Raw genomic sequence first — 13,653 nt, forward strand, 5'->3', positions numbered from 1 at the left:
TTATTTTTTTATTTTAATAACTTCATTATATTTTACCTTACTTTATTTTATTTTACTTTGTCTTCTTTCTTTTTTTCCTTCCTTCCCTGCTTCCTTCCTTGCTCCCTCCCTCCCTCCCTCCTTTCTTTCTTTCTACTTCTACTAATTCTTTCTTTCTACTCTTTCTCCCTTTTCTTCTGAGCCGTGTGGATGAAAGTCTCTTGGTGCTGCAGCCAGGAGTTAGTGCTGTGCCTCTGAGGTGGGAGAGCCAACTTCAGGACACTGGTCCACAAGAGGCCTCCCAGCTGCACATAATATTAAATGGCGAAAATCTCCCAGAGATCTCCAGCTCAACGCCAGCACCCAGCTTCACTCAACGACCAGCAAGCTACAGTGCTGGACATCCTATGCCAAACAACTAGCAAGACAGGAACACAACCCCACCCATTAGCAGAGAGGCTGCCCAAAATCATAATAAGTCTACAGACACCCCAAAACACAGCACCAGACGTGGACCTGCCCACCAGAAAGACAAGATCCAGCCTCATCCACCAGAACATAGGCACTAGTCCCCTCCACCAGGAAGCCTACACAACCCACTGAACCAACCTTAGCCACTGGGGACAGACACAAAAAACAACAGGAACTACGAACCTTCAGCCTGCAAAAAGGAGACCCCAAACACAGTAAGATAAGCAAAATGAAAAGACAGAAAAACACACAGCAGATGAAGGAGCAAGATAAAAACCCACCAGACCTAACAAATGAAGAGGAAATAGGCAGTCTACCGGAAAAAGAATTCAGAATAATGATAGTAAAGATGATCCAAAATCTTGGAAATAGAATAGACAAAATGCAAGAAACATTTAACAAGGACCTAGAAGAACTAAAGATGAAACAAACAATGATGAACAACACAATAAATGAAATGAAAAATACTCTAGATGGGATCAATAGCAGAATAACGGAGGCAGAAGAACAGATAAGTGACCTGGAAGATAAAATAGTGGAAATAACTACTGCAGAGAAGAATAAAGAAAAAAGAATGAAAAGAACTGAGGACAGTCTCAGAGACCTCTGGGACAACATTAAACACACCAACATTCGAATTATAGGGGTTCCAGAAGAAGAAGAGAAAAAGAAAGGAACTGAGAAAATATTTGAAGAGATTATAGTTGAAAACTTCCCTAATATGGGAAAGGAAATAGTTAATCAAGTCCAGGAAGCACAGAGACTCCCATACAAGATAAATCCAAGAAGAAATACGCCAAGACACATAATAATCAAACTGTCAAAAGTTAAATACAAAGAAAACATATTAAAAGCAGCAAGGGAAAAACAACAAATAACACACAAGGGAATCCCCATAAGGTTAACAGCTGATCTTTCAGCAGAAACTCTGCAAACCAGAAGGGAGTGGCAGGACATATTGAAAGTGATGAAGGAGAAAAACCTGCAACCAAGATTACTCTGCACAGCAAGGATCTCATTCAGATTTGATGGAGAAATTAAAACCTTTACAGACAAGCAAAAGCTGAGAGAGTTCAGCACCACCAAACCAGCTCTACAACAACTGCTAAAGGAACTTCTCTAGGCAAGAAACAAAAAAGAAGGAAAAGACCTACAATAACGAACCCAAAACAATTAAGAAAATGGGAATGGGAACATACATATCGATAATTACCTTAAATGTAAATGGACTAAATGCTCCCACCAAAAGACACAGATTGGCTGAATGGATACAAAAACAAGACGCATATATTTGCTGTCTACAAGAGACCCACTTCAGACCTAGAGACACATACAGACTGAAAGTAAGGGGATGGAAAAAGGTATTTCATGCAAATGGAAACCAAAAGAAAGCTGGAGTAGCAATTCTCGTATCAGACAAAATAGACTTTAAAATAAAGACTTTTAGAAGAGACAAAGAAGGACACTACATAATGATCAAGGGATTGATCCAAGAAGAAGATATAACAATTGTAAATATTTATGCACCCAACATAGGAGCACCTCAATACATAAGGCAAATACTAACAGCCATAAAAGGGGAAATCGACAGTAACACATTCATAGTAGGGGACTTTAACACCCCACTTTCACCAATGGACAGATCATCCAAAATGAAAATAAATAAGGAAACACAAGCTTTAAATGATACATTAAACAAGATGGAGTTAATTGATATTTATAGGACATTCCATCCAAAAACAACAGAATACACATTTTTCTCAAGTGCTCATGGAACATTCTCCAGGATAGATCATATCTTGGGTCACAAATCAAGCCTTGGTAAATTTAAGAAAATTGAAATTGTATCAAGTATCTTTTCCGACCACAACGCTATGAGACTAGATATCAATTACAGGAAAAGATCTGTAAAAAATACAAACACATGGATGCTAAACAATACACTACTTAATAACGAAGTGATCACTGAAGAAATCAAAGAGGAAATCAAAAAATACCTAGAAACAAATGACAATGGAGACACGACGACTCAAAATCTATAGGATGCAGCAAAAGCAGTTCTAAGAGGGAAGTTTATAGCAATACAATCCTACCTTAAGAAACAGGAAACATCTCGAATAAACAACCTAACCTTGCACCTAAAGCAATTAGAGAAAGAAGAATGAAAAAACCCCAAAGTTAGCAGAAGGAAAGAAATCATAAAAATCAGATCAGAAATAAATGAAAAAGAAATGAAAGAAACGATAGCAAAGATCAATAAAACTAAAAGCTGGTTCTTTGAAAGGATAAACAAAATTGATAAACCATTAACCAGACTCATCAAGAAAAAAAGGGAGAAGACTGAAATCAATAGAATTAGAAATGAAAAAGGAGAAGTAACAACTGACACTGCAGAAATACAAAAGATCATGAGAGACTACTACAAGCAACTCTATGCCAATAAAATGGACAACCTGGGAGAAATGGACAAGTTCTTAGAAAGGCACAACCTGCCAAGACTGAATCAGGAAGAAATAGAAAATATGAACAGACCAATCACAAGCACTGAAATTGAAACTGTGATTAAAAAATCTTCCAACAAACCAGATGGCTTCACAGGCGAATTCTATCAAACATTTAGAGAAGAGCTATCACCTATCCTTCTCAAACTCTTCCAAAATATAGCAGAGGGAGGAACACTCCCCAACTCATTCTACGAGGCCACATCACCCTTATACCAAAACCAAACAAGGATGTCACACAGAAAGAAAACTACAGGCCAATATCACTGATGAACATAGATGCAAAAATCCTCAACAAAATACTAGCAAACAGAATCCAACAGCACATTAAAAGGATCACACACCATGATCAAGTGGGGTTTATTCCAGGAATGCAAGGTTCTTCAATATATGCAAATCAATCAACGTGATACACCATATTAACAAATTGAAGGAGAAAAACTATATGATCATCTCAATAGATGCAGAGAAAGCTTTTGACAAAATTCAACACCCATTTATGATAAAAACCCTGCAGAAAGTAGGCATAGAGGGAACTTTCCTCAACATAATAAAGGCCATATATGACAAGCCCACAGCCAACATCGTCCTCAATGGTGAAAAACTGAAAGCATTTCCACTAAGATCAGGAACAAGACAAAGTTGCCCACTCTCACCACTCTTATTCAACATAGTTTTGGAAGTTTTAGCCACAGCAATCAGAGAAGAAAACGAAATAAAAGGAATCCAAATCGGAAAAAAGAAGTAAAGATGTCACTGTTTGCAGATGACATGATACTATACATAGAGAATCCTAAAGATGCTACCAGAAAACTACTAGAGCTAATCAATGAATTTGGTAAAGTAGCAGGATACAAAATTAATGCACAGAAATCTCTGGCATTCCTATACACTAAGGATGAAAAATCTGAAAGTGAAATCAAGAAAACAGTCCCATTTACCACTGCAACAAAAAGAATAAAATATCTAGGAATAAACCTACCTAAAGAGACAAAAGACCTGTATGCAGAAAATTATAAGACACTGATGAAAGAAATTAAAGATGATACAAATAGATGGATAGATATACCATGTTCTTGGATTGGAAGAATCAACATTGTGAAAATGACTCTACTACCCAAAGCAATCTACAGATTCAATGCAATCCCTATCAAACTACCACTGGCATTTTTCACAGAACTAGAACAAAAAATTTCACAATTTGTATGGAAACACAAAAGACCCCGAATAGCAAAAGCAATCTTGAGAACGAAAAATGGAGCTGGAGGAATCAGGCTTCCTGACTTCATACTATACTACAAAGCTACAGTAATCAAGACAGTATGGTACTGGCACAAAAACAGAAAGATAGATCAATGGAACAGGATAGAAAGCCCAGAGATAAACCCACGCACATATGGTCACCTTATCTTTGATAAAGGAGGCAGGAATGTACAGTGGAGAAAGGACAGCCTCTTCAATAAGTGGTGCTGGGAAAACTGGACAGCTACATATAAAAGTATGAGATTGGATCACTCCCTAACACCATGCACAAAGATAAGCTCAAGGTGGATTAAAGACCTAAATGTAAGGCCAGAAACTATCAAACTCTTAGAGGAAAACATAGGCAGGACACTCTATGACATAAATCACAGCAAGGTCCTTTTTGACCCACCTCCTAGAGAAATGGAAATAAAAACAAAAATAAACAAATGGGACCTAATGAAACTTCAAAGCTTTTGCACAGCAAAGAAAACCATAAACAAGACCAAAAGACAACCCTCAGAATGGGAGAAAATATTTGCAAATGAAGCAACTGACAAAGGATTAATCTCCAAAATTTATAAGCAGCTCATGCAGCTTAATAACAAAAAAACAAACAACCCAATCCAAAAATGGGCAGAAGACCTAAATAGACATTTCTCCAAAGAAGATATACAGACTGCCAACAAACACATGAAAGAATGCTCAACATCACTAATCATTAGAGAAATGCAAATCAAAACTACAATGAGATATCATCTCACACCAGTCAGAATGGCCATCATCAAAAAATCTAGAAACAATAAATGCTGGAGAGGGTGTGGAGAAAAGGGAACCCTCTTACACTGTTGGTGGGAATGTAAATTGATACAGCCACTATGGAGAACAGTATGGAGGTTCCTTAAAAAACTACAAATAGAACTACCATATGACCCAGTAATCCCACTACTGGGCATATACCCTGAGAAAACCATAATTCAAAAAGAGTCATGTACCAAAATGTTCATTGCAGCTCTATTTACAATAGCCCAGAGATGGAAACAACCTGAGTGTCCATTATTGGATGAATGGATAAAGAAGATGTGGCACATATATACAATGGAATATTACTCAGCCATAAAAAGAAACGAAATTGAGCTATTTGTAATGAGGTAGATAGACCTAGAGTCTGTCATACAGAGTGAAGTAAGTCAGAAAGAGAGAGACAAATACCGTATGCTAACACATATATATGGAATTTAAGGGGAAAAAATGTCATGAAGAACCTAGGGGTGAAACAGGAATAAAGACACAGACTTACTAGAGAATGGACTTGAGGATATGGGGAGGGGGAAGGGTAAACTCTGACAAAGAGAGAGAGAGGCATGGACATATATACACTACCAAACGCAAGGTAGATAGCTAGTGGGAAGCAGCCGCATAGCACAGGGAGATCAGCTCGGTGCTTTGTGACTGCCTGGAGGGGTGAGATAGGGAGGGTGGGAGGGAGGGAGACGCAAGCGGGAAGAGATATTGGAACATATGTATATATATAACTGATTCATTTTGCTGTGAAGCTGAAACTAACATACCATTGTAAAGCAGTTATACTCCAATAAAGATGTTAAAATGAAAAAAAAAAAACAAGTCTATATAGGTAGTATAACAGGTTCCCCCAGAAATCAGTTAGACCTAGCTTTAATAAGGGTCCACTGCTTATAGTGACACAATGTTTTTTAACATGTTTCTGATTCAGTTTTCTCATCCGTAAAATGTGGATAATACTAATAGCCACCTCATTTACTTAGAGTTAGGAATAAAATCATTTATACAGGTTCTGGGCCCATTTAGCAAATAGAAATGATTACACGATGATGATGATGATGGTGGTGGTGGTGGTGGTAATATTAAAGGGGGGAAAAATCACAAAGCCACAAGATTTAGGATACAGAAGTGTTTATTGAGATAAAATAAACATATCATACATAGCTCCATAATTATTATCATAAATATTAATATTAGCCTTATGATTAAGTATAAGAAATATCTTATAATGCTTCTATAAATAAACCCATATTAGTAAAATTACATAAATAAGACAGGTACTTATAACAATAAATTAATTCATAAATATAAATTATTGATTATTGATTATGGAAATGAAATTATTTAGGGGCTTTTTCCCTAAAGAGATGGGAAAGTAATCTTTTTTGTGGGGAAATAGACAACTGCTTAAAAATTAAATTTCTGTGTATAAAACACCAACTACGATAAAATGTTATCTATTAATAGATCTCGTTATGCTTGGAAGGTCTACCTTCTGGTCCGTATGGATACAAGTGACATTGTTCTCTTTTTTAAGCTAAGCAGGGGTTTGTTTAGAATCCACACAGGACTGCGGAGTTTGGCGTCCCCTTTTTCTTTTGTTAAAAGAAAACCTCAGGGGATCTTATTGTTATTTCTAACAGGCAAGAAGCGTTAGTTATCCATTTCCGAGCTTTGCCCTGGACGAGTGCATTCATTTTTCAGGGCCATAAACAGCAAATTCAGTTCTCCAATTACTTTGATCTCTCCACTCTCTCCAAGCTGTGAAAATAAGAACACACAAGTATTTCAGCATTCATACCATGTTTTCTAAAGAGAAACGAATTACAGGGAGATGAGATGGTTAGGTTGCTGGGACAGAAACCAAGGTTTAGCCTTTTGTAAAAGATCAGTAATAATACCCTTTTAGCAAGTGTACGTGATTTGCCAAAGACTTTAAAAGTATGGCTATCTGAACTGAGAGGGCATCTGTGGGCATCAATCTAAGCTGATGATGTTTCAAACCACTTCCTAACCAGAGCAAGCAGATAGAGGCTGTGCTGGGATCTGGGGGACCCATCCTCCTTGCCCTACCTCCCAGGCCCACTACTGTCTATGACCAATCAGTTACATATAACCACTTAGTTCAAACAGCCTTGAATCCAAACTGCACATTACCAATACACATGGGCTTTTTCTGTTTCCACTTTCTTGACCGAGGGGTAGAAAAAACAGGTTTTCACATTTATGGGGAAAATACCAAATGCATCCTATCCAGTTGCTTTAAGAGTAGAGGGCCAGATACGACTTCTAACACCCCTTCTTTCCTCCTCCTTCCAAGCAGCAGGCACATGAGGCTTTCAAACTCCATGGGTGAGGGAACCCAGGTTCAAGTCCAAATCATCCTCCTCTGAAATTCATCTAATCTATTAAATGTGCTCAAGATTACCTCAAAGAAAACAACAACCCTAAGTCATCACTGTCAGCTAGATTGCGGTCTCCTTTCTCTTCCTGCTTTCTTCCACCATTCCATCTTTCCATACTTCCTTTGACATAATGCCAAGAGATCATTTTTATATCTCAAAGACTCCCAAGATTATAAAGAATTTTAAAGCTTCTCTTGCCCTACTGTGTGTCATCCGTTCTGCTCTAGCCTGCTCTCTGCTTTTACCTCCAGCGACGGAATTACTACCCCCCAAGACAACCCTCCCATTTCAGACAGCGTTGACCAGTTTTTCCTCATGCTGCGATTTGTCTGAATAACATTCCTCTCACTATGCTTTCTGGAGCTAAAGGGAAAAACAAAAGCATAACCACTCTTCCACGTGGCAACCTGTTGCAAACGTGAAAGTCAATTCTCTCAAAATGGATTAAAAGATTTAAAATCTGTTTTCCCACACAGATCACCAGCAGATTTTTCTCTCCCACACTTCACTTTTCTAAAGACAACAAAGTAAGCCGACATGAGGGATTTTTCAAACCAGAAGCGCAAAGTACTTCTTGGCTATGGCATGCTAATATTCAGCCCTCCACGTCTAGCTAATGATTCTATAAAAAGAGAGTTGATCTTCACAATGAAAAACAACAAATCCTTCAGTTATCAAAGGAAGAGCCAGACACGTTCATTAAAGCATGTTCAGGAAGAAAGACTTTTTATAAAAAACATCAAGATGGAAAAAAGGGGGAATTGAGGTTACGCTTGTTCCTGAAAATTCCATCAACTAGAGCCTTCCTGTTTCTGAGGTTTCATTGTACCTGCTTGCCAAATCATCACTTTTGCTGCTACTAATCATACCTCTGGTTTTTGGATGAGTCACAGTTGCTGGCCTGAGCCTTCCACCATTGTTCTTTTCCTCAAATAGGCCACTTGACAGTATCTTTCACTGTCGAAATATACACTAACCTATACCAGATAGATGCTCACTAGGGCATTGTTGAAGGAGGGAGGAGACTAGAAAGGAAGGAAAATGAGAGAGGAAGAAAAGAGCGTTTCCAGCTCGGAGTATCATTTCCCTATAATGAATCCGTTACTAGTATTTTCATCTATTTGAAACGGTGTAAAAGAAACTGGGGGTTGTTCACTTTTGCTTTTAAGTTAAAATCAATAGATATTGGGTATTACATTATAACAGTTAAATGTAGGTATCAATCATTCCAGAAATTCATCCTATATGCACGTCCAGCTCTTTTGTTATGGTTGTTCTGGGTATATTTCTCCAAGTTTTAAATCTTCAAATGAATGACTTCAAAAATTATTTCAAATAAATTTACCCCCAGACACTTTTCTGGTTTTGAACAAATGCTTCTTCAGATTAAATGAATCAGTAGGACTCTTAAATTTCCCTTAGAATTAATGAGACTAAACATAATATCCATTGCTTCTGGCCTGGATGGGATTCAGAAGACCTGCATTCTATTCTGGCTCTGCCAGTGAGTGGCATATGGGGTGATGAGATTAGATGATTTAAGTTCCTAGCCAGTTCTAGAATTCTATGATTTGCAAAATTTGGAAATTGACTTATAAACATATAGACACATCTAAACACATATGCACCTAAATAGTCAACCCAATGGCAGGAGAATCAAGTAAAAAGTCATGACATGGGGGGAAAAAAGGAAAGAAAAGAAAGGAAAGGAAAACAACATTGTCTCTTCTAGCAAATGACTTATCATTAACAGTTATCAGTAGTACCTTTTTCACTGTGTCCTTCAGATTCTGTACATTTCTCTGGATATTCTGGTTGTCACACTCCATATGCTACAAAATGAAAACCAGAGTAACAATTTTAACACAGCTGTACTGAAGCTTTTTGAACCTCAGCGCCCCTAAATGAGGCAAGTTACATTCACCTGGAATTAATGTGCTTAGCAATTTTGCCCACAATGACCTAGATTTCACCAGTGGCCTAGATTTTCTGAGCTCTTGAATTTCCTTGGACACCAAAGTCCAGTCATTTCTATTACATGGGACCTCACTTCACTTTTGGGAAACCCTACTGAGGTTGAAGTTTGTGGAAAGAGTGGAGTGGTTTATGCAAATCCTGTCAAGAATAAAACCATAACTGCACCTCATCAAAAATGCGTGCTCAGAACAAGAAACATACATAAAGCATCTTATGTGAACAGGGCCCTCCGCAATAAATACTAGGCCCCCTTTGCTCTGCTCACTCCACTCAAATCTTTTTTCATAGTTTTAAATGTTCAGAGGCATCGAGTTCACACACCTCTGATTTTGTCACTTCCCATATCAAAAGCGCAGCAGTCTTCACCCACCCACCACCAAATATTAAATCTTGTTTCCCTCTTTCTCTCTTTCCAGTTCCCTCCCTCCATCAACTTATACTCAGTGGATTCATTTGCACCAACTGGTATTTTTCCTTACAGCTCCCAACTCCCTTCTCATCTCACATAACCTGAATTGGTTTTTTCCAGGGACAAATAAGCTCCATGTGGTCTTTCAGACCCTGTCCATCACCATCAACTCAAAGTGTGACTCAATTAAAGCAAAAATAAACATTCTGTGATTCCCAATGATTCCTGTAATGGTGTTACTGAGGCACTTCTAACTGCCAGCATGGGAGGGGCAACAAACGAGGGTGGGAAAGAAAAGGGCTCCATGCAGAAGAAAGAGAGAGGGTGGGCACCTGGGAGCGGGTGGACTTAGGTTGGGAAAGGAACTTACGCATTGGCCTAGCTTTTTGTTGAGCCTGGCCAGGAAGGGCACCACCTCCTGCATGTAGGGCTTGAATCTATTGGATTGGGGGAGCAGCACCTCTTCAAGGGCAAAGTTCAGCACCTGCTTCAGCATACAGCAGCGCTCCATCATCTGTTGGTGAAAGTGAAACAGCAGGGCTCATATTAGGTGACATTCAGAAGACCCAACCCATCCTCACCACCGCTCCAAATAACCATGAGTGGCATCATGCCTATGGCTTACCTTGACTCCCTGGAACAGTTTGGTCCCAATGAGACGAACATCTGTGTTGTTATCTGCCAAACTAGCCTGGAAGAGAAGAAAAGACTAAGTGCCTGGACGTCAAGGAGCTAGAAGAAATGTCTGTAAGTAGAGCTGTACTCTATCCCCTCTCCCCAGAGCAGCCACATAATGACTAAAGAAAGGATTCAGATATGTGCATGAGTTTAAAATAATGCTCAGGTGTTGGGAGGAAGGATAAATGAGGAGTTTGGGATTAACATATACACACTACTATATATAAAGCAGACAACCAACAAGGACCTACTGTATAGCACAGGAAACTATATTTTGTAATAACCTACAAGAGAGAAGAATCTGAAAAAGAATATATATATATACATATATATATCTGAATCACTGTGCTGTACACCTGAAACTAACACGACATTGTAAATCAACTAGACTTCAATAAATAAATAAGATATGTGGGTATAATGTACAGCATAGGTAATATACCTAATATTTTATAATAACTATAAATCCTTAAAAATTGTGGATCACTGTGCTGTACACCTGAAACTTAAATAATATTGTAAATCAACTATACCTCAGTTTAAAAAAAAAATGGATTTAAAGCTCCTAGCATAGAGTTCATAACATAGTAAGTGCTCAATAAATGTCATTTTCTTTCTCTTCAAAAAATAAAATAAAATAAAGTAAAATAAAATAATGCTTAGAGGAATAAAGGGAAAAATAAATAGTAAGATGAGCTACTAAATGGCTCCTTTCAGGGTAAAACTCAATGTATGCATCCTAAAGGCGTACATTGGAAGATCTCCACAAAGTCTCAGAAGAGACAGAGAATATGATGGCTGGTCTACCAGTAGAGATAAATGTTGGTTTCTTAAAGATCTTAGATGTGCTCTGAAGAAACTTTAAGAACTATTCAGGTTCCAGGTAGATAAGGATGCAAAAGAAAGAGAGAAAGAGTGAGATGGGTACCTCATTAGCCAACGCGAAGGTGCGGTTGGTGATGTAAGGCTGCTGGAAGTTGGCCCTGTCGAGCATGCACTTCGGCACAATGGGCACAGCCGCTCCTCCCTGCACCCACAGGGCCATGAGGAGGAGGCAGCTGGCCGCCAGAGTCCCCATAAGGGAAGAGCTCATAGATTTCTGCCGGGCAGCCATTGTAGACAACACAAACTCGAGCAACTGGTGACTAGGGAAGGAGAACCTGGTATCAAGAGAACAAGAAGCAAAAACAACATAAAGGAAAAAAGTAAGTCTCAAGAAGTGTCACACCCAACAAACAAGCATGCATACCAAGTTTGTTGGAGGACTTACCTGTTGCTTTCAATGATTCTGCTTGTGATGGGAAGGTAGAAGATGCTGCTTTTATAGCGCCCAGGACACCAAATTGTGTGTGTGAAAAATATGACATCAGCAATTATCTAATTTCCAGTGCTGTCTTCTGAGAACTACCTAACCACCATAGGAGCCCGCAAAGCACCACTTCCTAGCTTTCCCAACTTGATACGCCAGCATTTCCATAAAACGTCACTTTTAGGGCCCAGAGGATGCTTGTACAGACAAATCCCAGAAATTTTCCAAACCCTACATACTTTTCAAAGAAAACAATTGCTTTGCTTTGTAGGTTCCAGGTTTACTATAATAGTTTCTGACTTCCTATCGTCAGTGAGTAAGAATTTTGGTCATGAACTCATTTTCCTACCAGCTTCATAGATTCTTATCTCATTGGAGGTGATCAAAAATAAAGCACTTACATCCTCTGCTTTAAAATAAACAGTATTGACAGCTTGAGGATAATTCCATTTTCAAAAAATAATTTTATCTCATTTTTTAAAATATGCTGAGTCCTGAAGAAGACTTACATTTTAAAAATAACAGTATTGGCTAATCTAAGCACTGTTTTCCTCCCGTTCTGTGACTTTTTTTAAGTGATCATAACAATTATACTAGATGCAAATATACCTTAAATGTTTTCATTAAATTATAATCAATATCAATTTAAGTTTGGAAATATTAATGTTGAACAATCTGATCGTTATTTTTCTTAACATGCAAGTATTTTAAGAATACAAGCAATTATACTTCAATAAAGATTGAAAAAAAAGAATATAATAAATACAGTAGTTCATCATAAAATTTTACCTGCACTACTTCTAAACAACACACAAGTCTCAAAAAAATTTTCCAAAAACCTTATAACATTTTTTATTATATATATGATGGTCTAAAGAAGAGAATCTTGCAATTTAGTTATTACATGTAGACTTTATTAAAAATACATTGAATTCTATATAATACCTAAAAACTAGACTGAAACCCTCCCAATGGGTGGGAGCAGGGAGCAAGTACACTGATCTATTGCTAAGGGAAGGAATGTGAATTCGTGCAAAGTAGTTTGATCAGATATTTCTCTTCACAACGAGTTCAGATCAGGAACATCAAAGAAGGGATGTGAATAACTGTAGAAACTTGAGCATTTTGTGAGATGGCACAGACCTAGGCAAGGAGCCACAGTAAAGGCTTAGGACAGCATGAGGACGCTGAGCATTTGGGAAGGTGGTCTTAGGAAAAAGAGAAGGTTAAGGTGGGTAAATAAAAACTAGACCCATTGCCCACGTCTTCTTGTGGTTGTTCATGAGCCCAAGATGAGGAAACTCTTCTTTTCCAATTTCCTGTTAATAAGATATGACCATTTTTGTCCAGATCTCTATATAATTATATTAGCATTAGGGTTAAGAGTTAAGCTCTTAACTCTATGTAGAGTTAAGCCCTATGTATAGAGTTAAGAAATATAATGGATTAAATAGGCTTTTGTTTGTTTGCCTGGGAACCTTACAAACATACATAATTTTGTTCCTGGGGAAAATAAGTTCTGATATTATTGAATTATATGCTTGTTTTTTTTTTTTGTTTTTTTTTGTTTTTTTTTTTTGTGGTACGCGGGCCTCTCACTGTCGTGGCCTCTCCCGTTGCGGAGCACAGGCTCCGGACGCGCAGGCTCAGTGGCCATGGCTCACGGGCCCAGCCGCTCCGCGGCATGTGGGATCTTCCCGGACCGTGGCACGAACCCGTGTCCCCTGCATCGGCAGGCGGACTCTCAACCACTGCGCCACCAGGGAAGCCTTCATTGTTGTTTTAATTAGCAGTTTTCATACATTTGCAGCCACTTGGGTTTCCTTTTATGAATTGATTGTTTACATCAATTGCCCATTTTTCTAATGGGCTTTGGTC

At 38.3% G+C, this 13,653-nt stretch overlaps 1 protein-coding gene across 1 annotated transcript; it reads right to left on the reverse strand.

Annotated features, from left to right (window-relative positions):
- Nucleotides 1-6,232: 6,232 nt before the first annotated feature.
- On the reverse strand, nt 6,233-11,580 carry IL22 (interleukin 22). Its single transcript, XM_004281911.3, has 5 exons — nt 11,395-11,580; nt 10,414-10,479; nt 10,159-10,302; nt 9,169-9,234; nt 6,233-6,758 (listed from the first exon to the last, which is right to left on the reverse strand). The coding sequence occupies exons 1-5, from the start codon at nt 11,578-11,580 to the stop codon at nt 6,651-6,653; spliced, it is 570 nt and encodes a 189-aa protein (XP_004281959.1). The 3' UTR covers nt 6,233-6,650.
- Between the last annotated feature and the right edge of the window lie 2,073 nt (nt 11,581-13,653).

Source organism: Orcinus orca, chromosome 11 (assembly GCF_937001465.1).
Source record: "Orcinus orca chromosome 11, mOrcOrc1.1, whole genome shotgun sequence".
Classification (NCBI taxonomy): Eukaryota; Metazoa; Chordata; class Mammalia; order Artiodactyla; family Delphinidae; genus Orcinus; species Orcinus orca.

Bases quoted from the DNA above. Each gene is read 5' to 3' on its own strand.
- IL22 (XM_004281911.3), bottom strand. From the start codon at position 11,580: ATGGCTGCCCGGCAGAAATCTATGAGCTCTTCCCTTATGGGGACTCTG. The intron at 10,480-11,394 runs GTACCCATCTCA...CTTCTCTTCCAG, and splicing joins CCTTCGCGTTGGCTAATGAG to GCTAGTTTGGCAGATAACAA. The intron at 6,759-9,168 runs GTACTACTGATA...TTATTTTCACAG, and splicing joins TGAAGGACACAGTGAAAAAG to CTTGGAGAGAGTGGAGAGAT.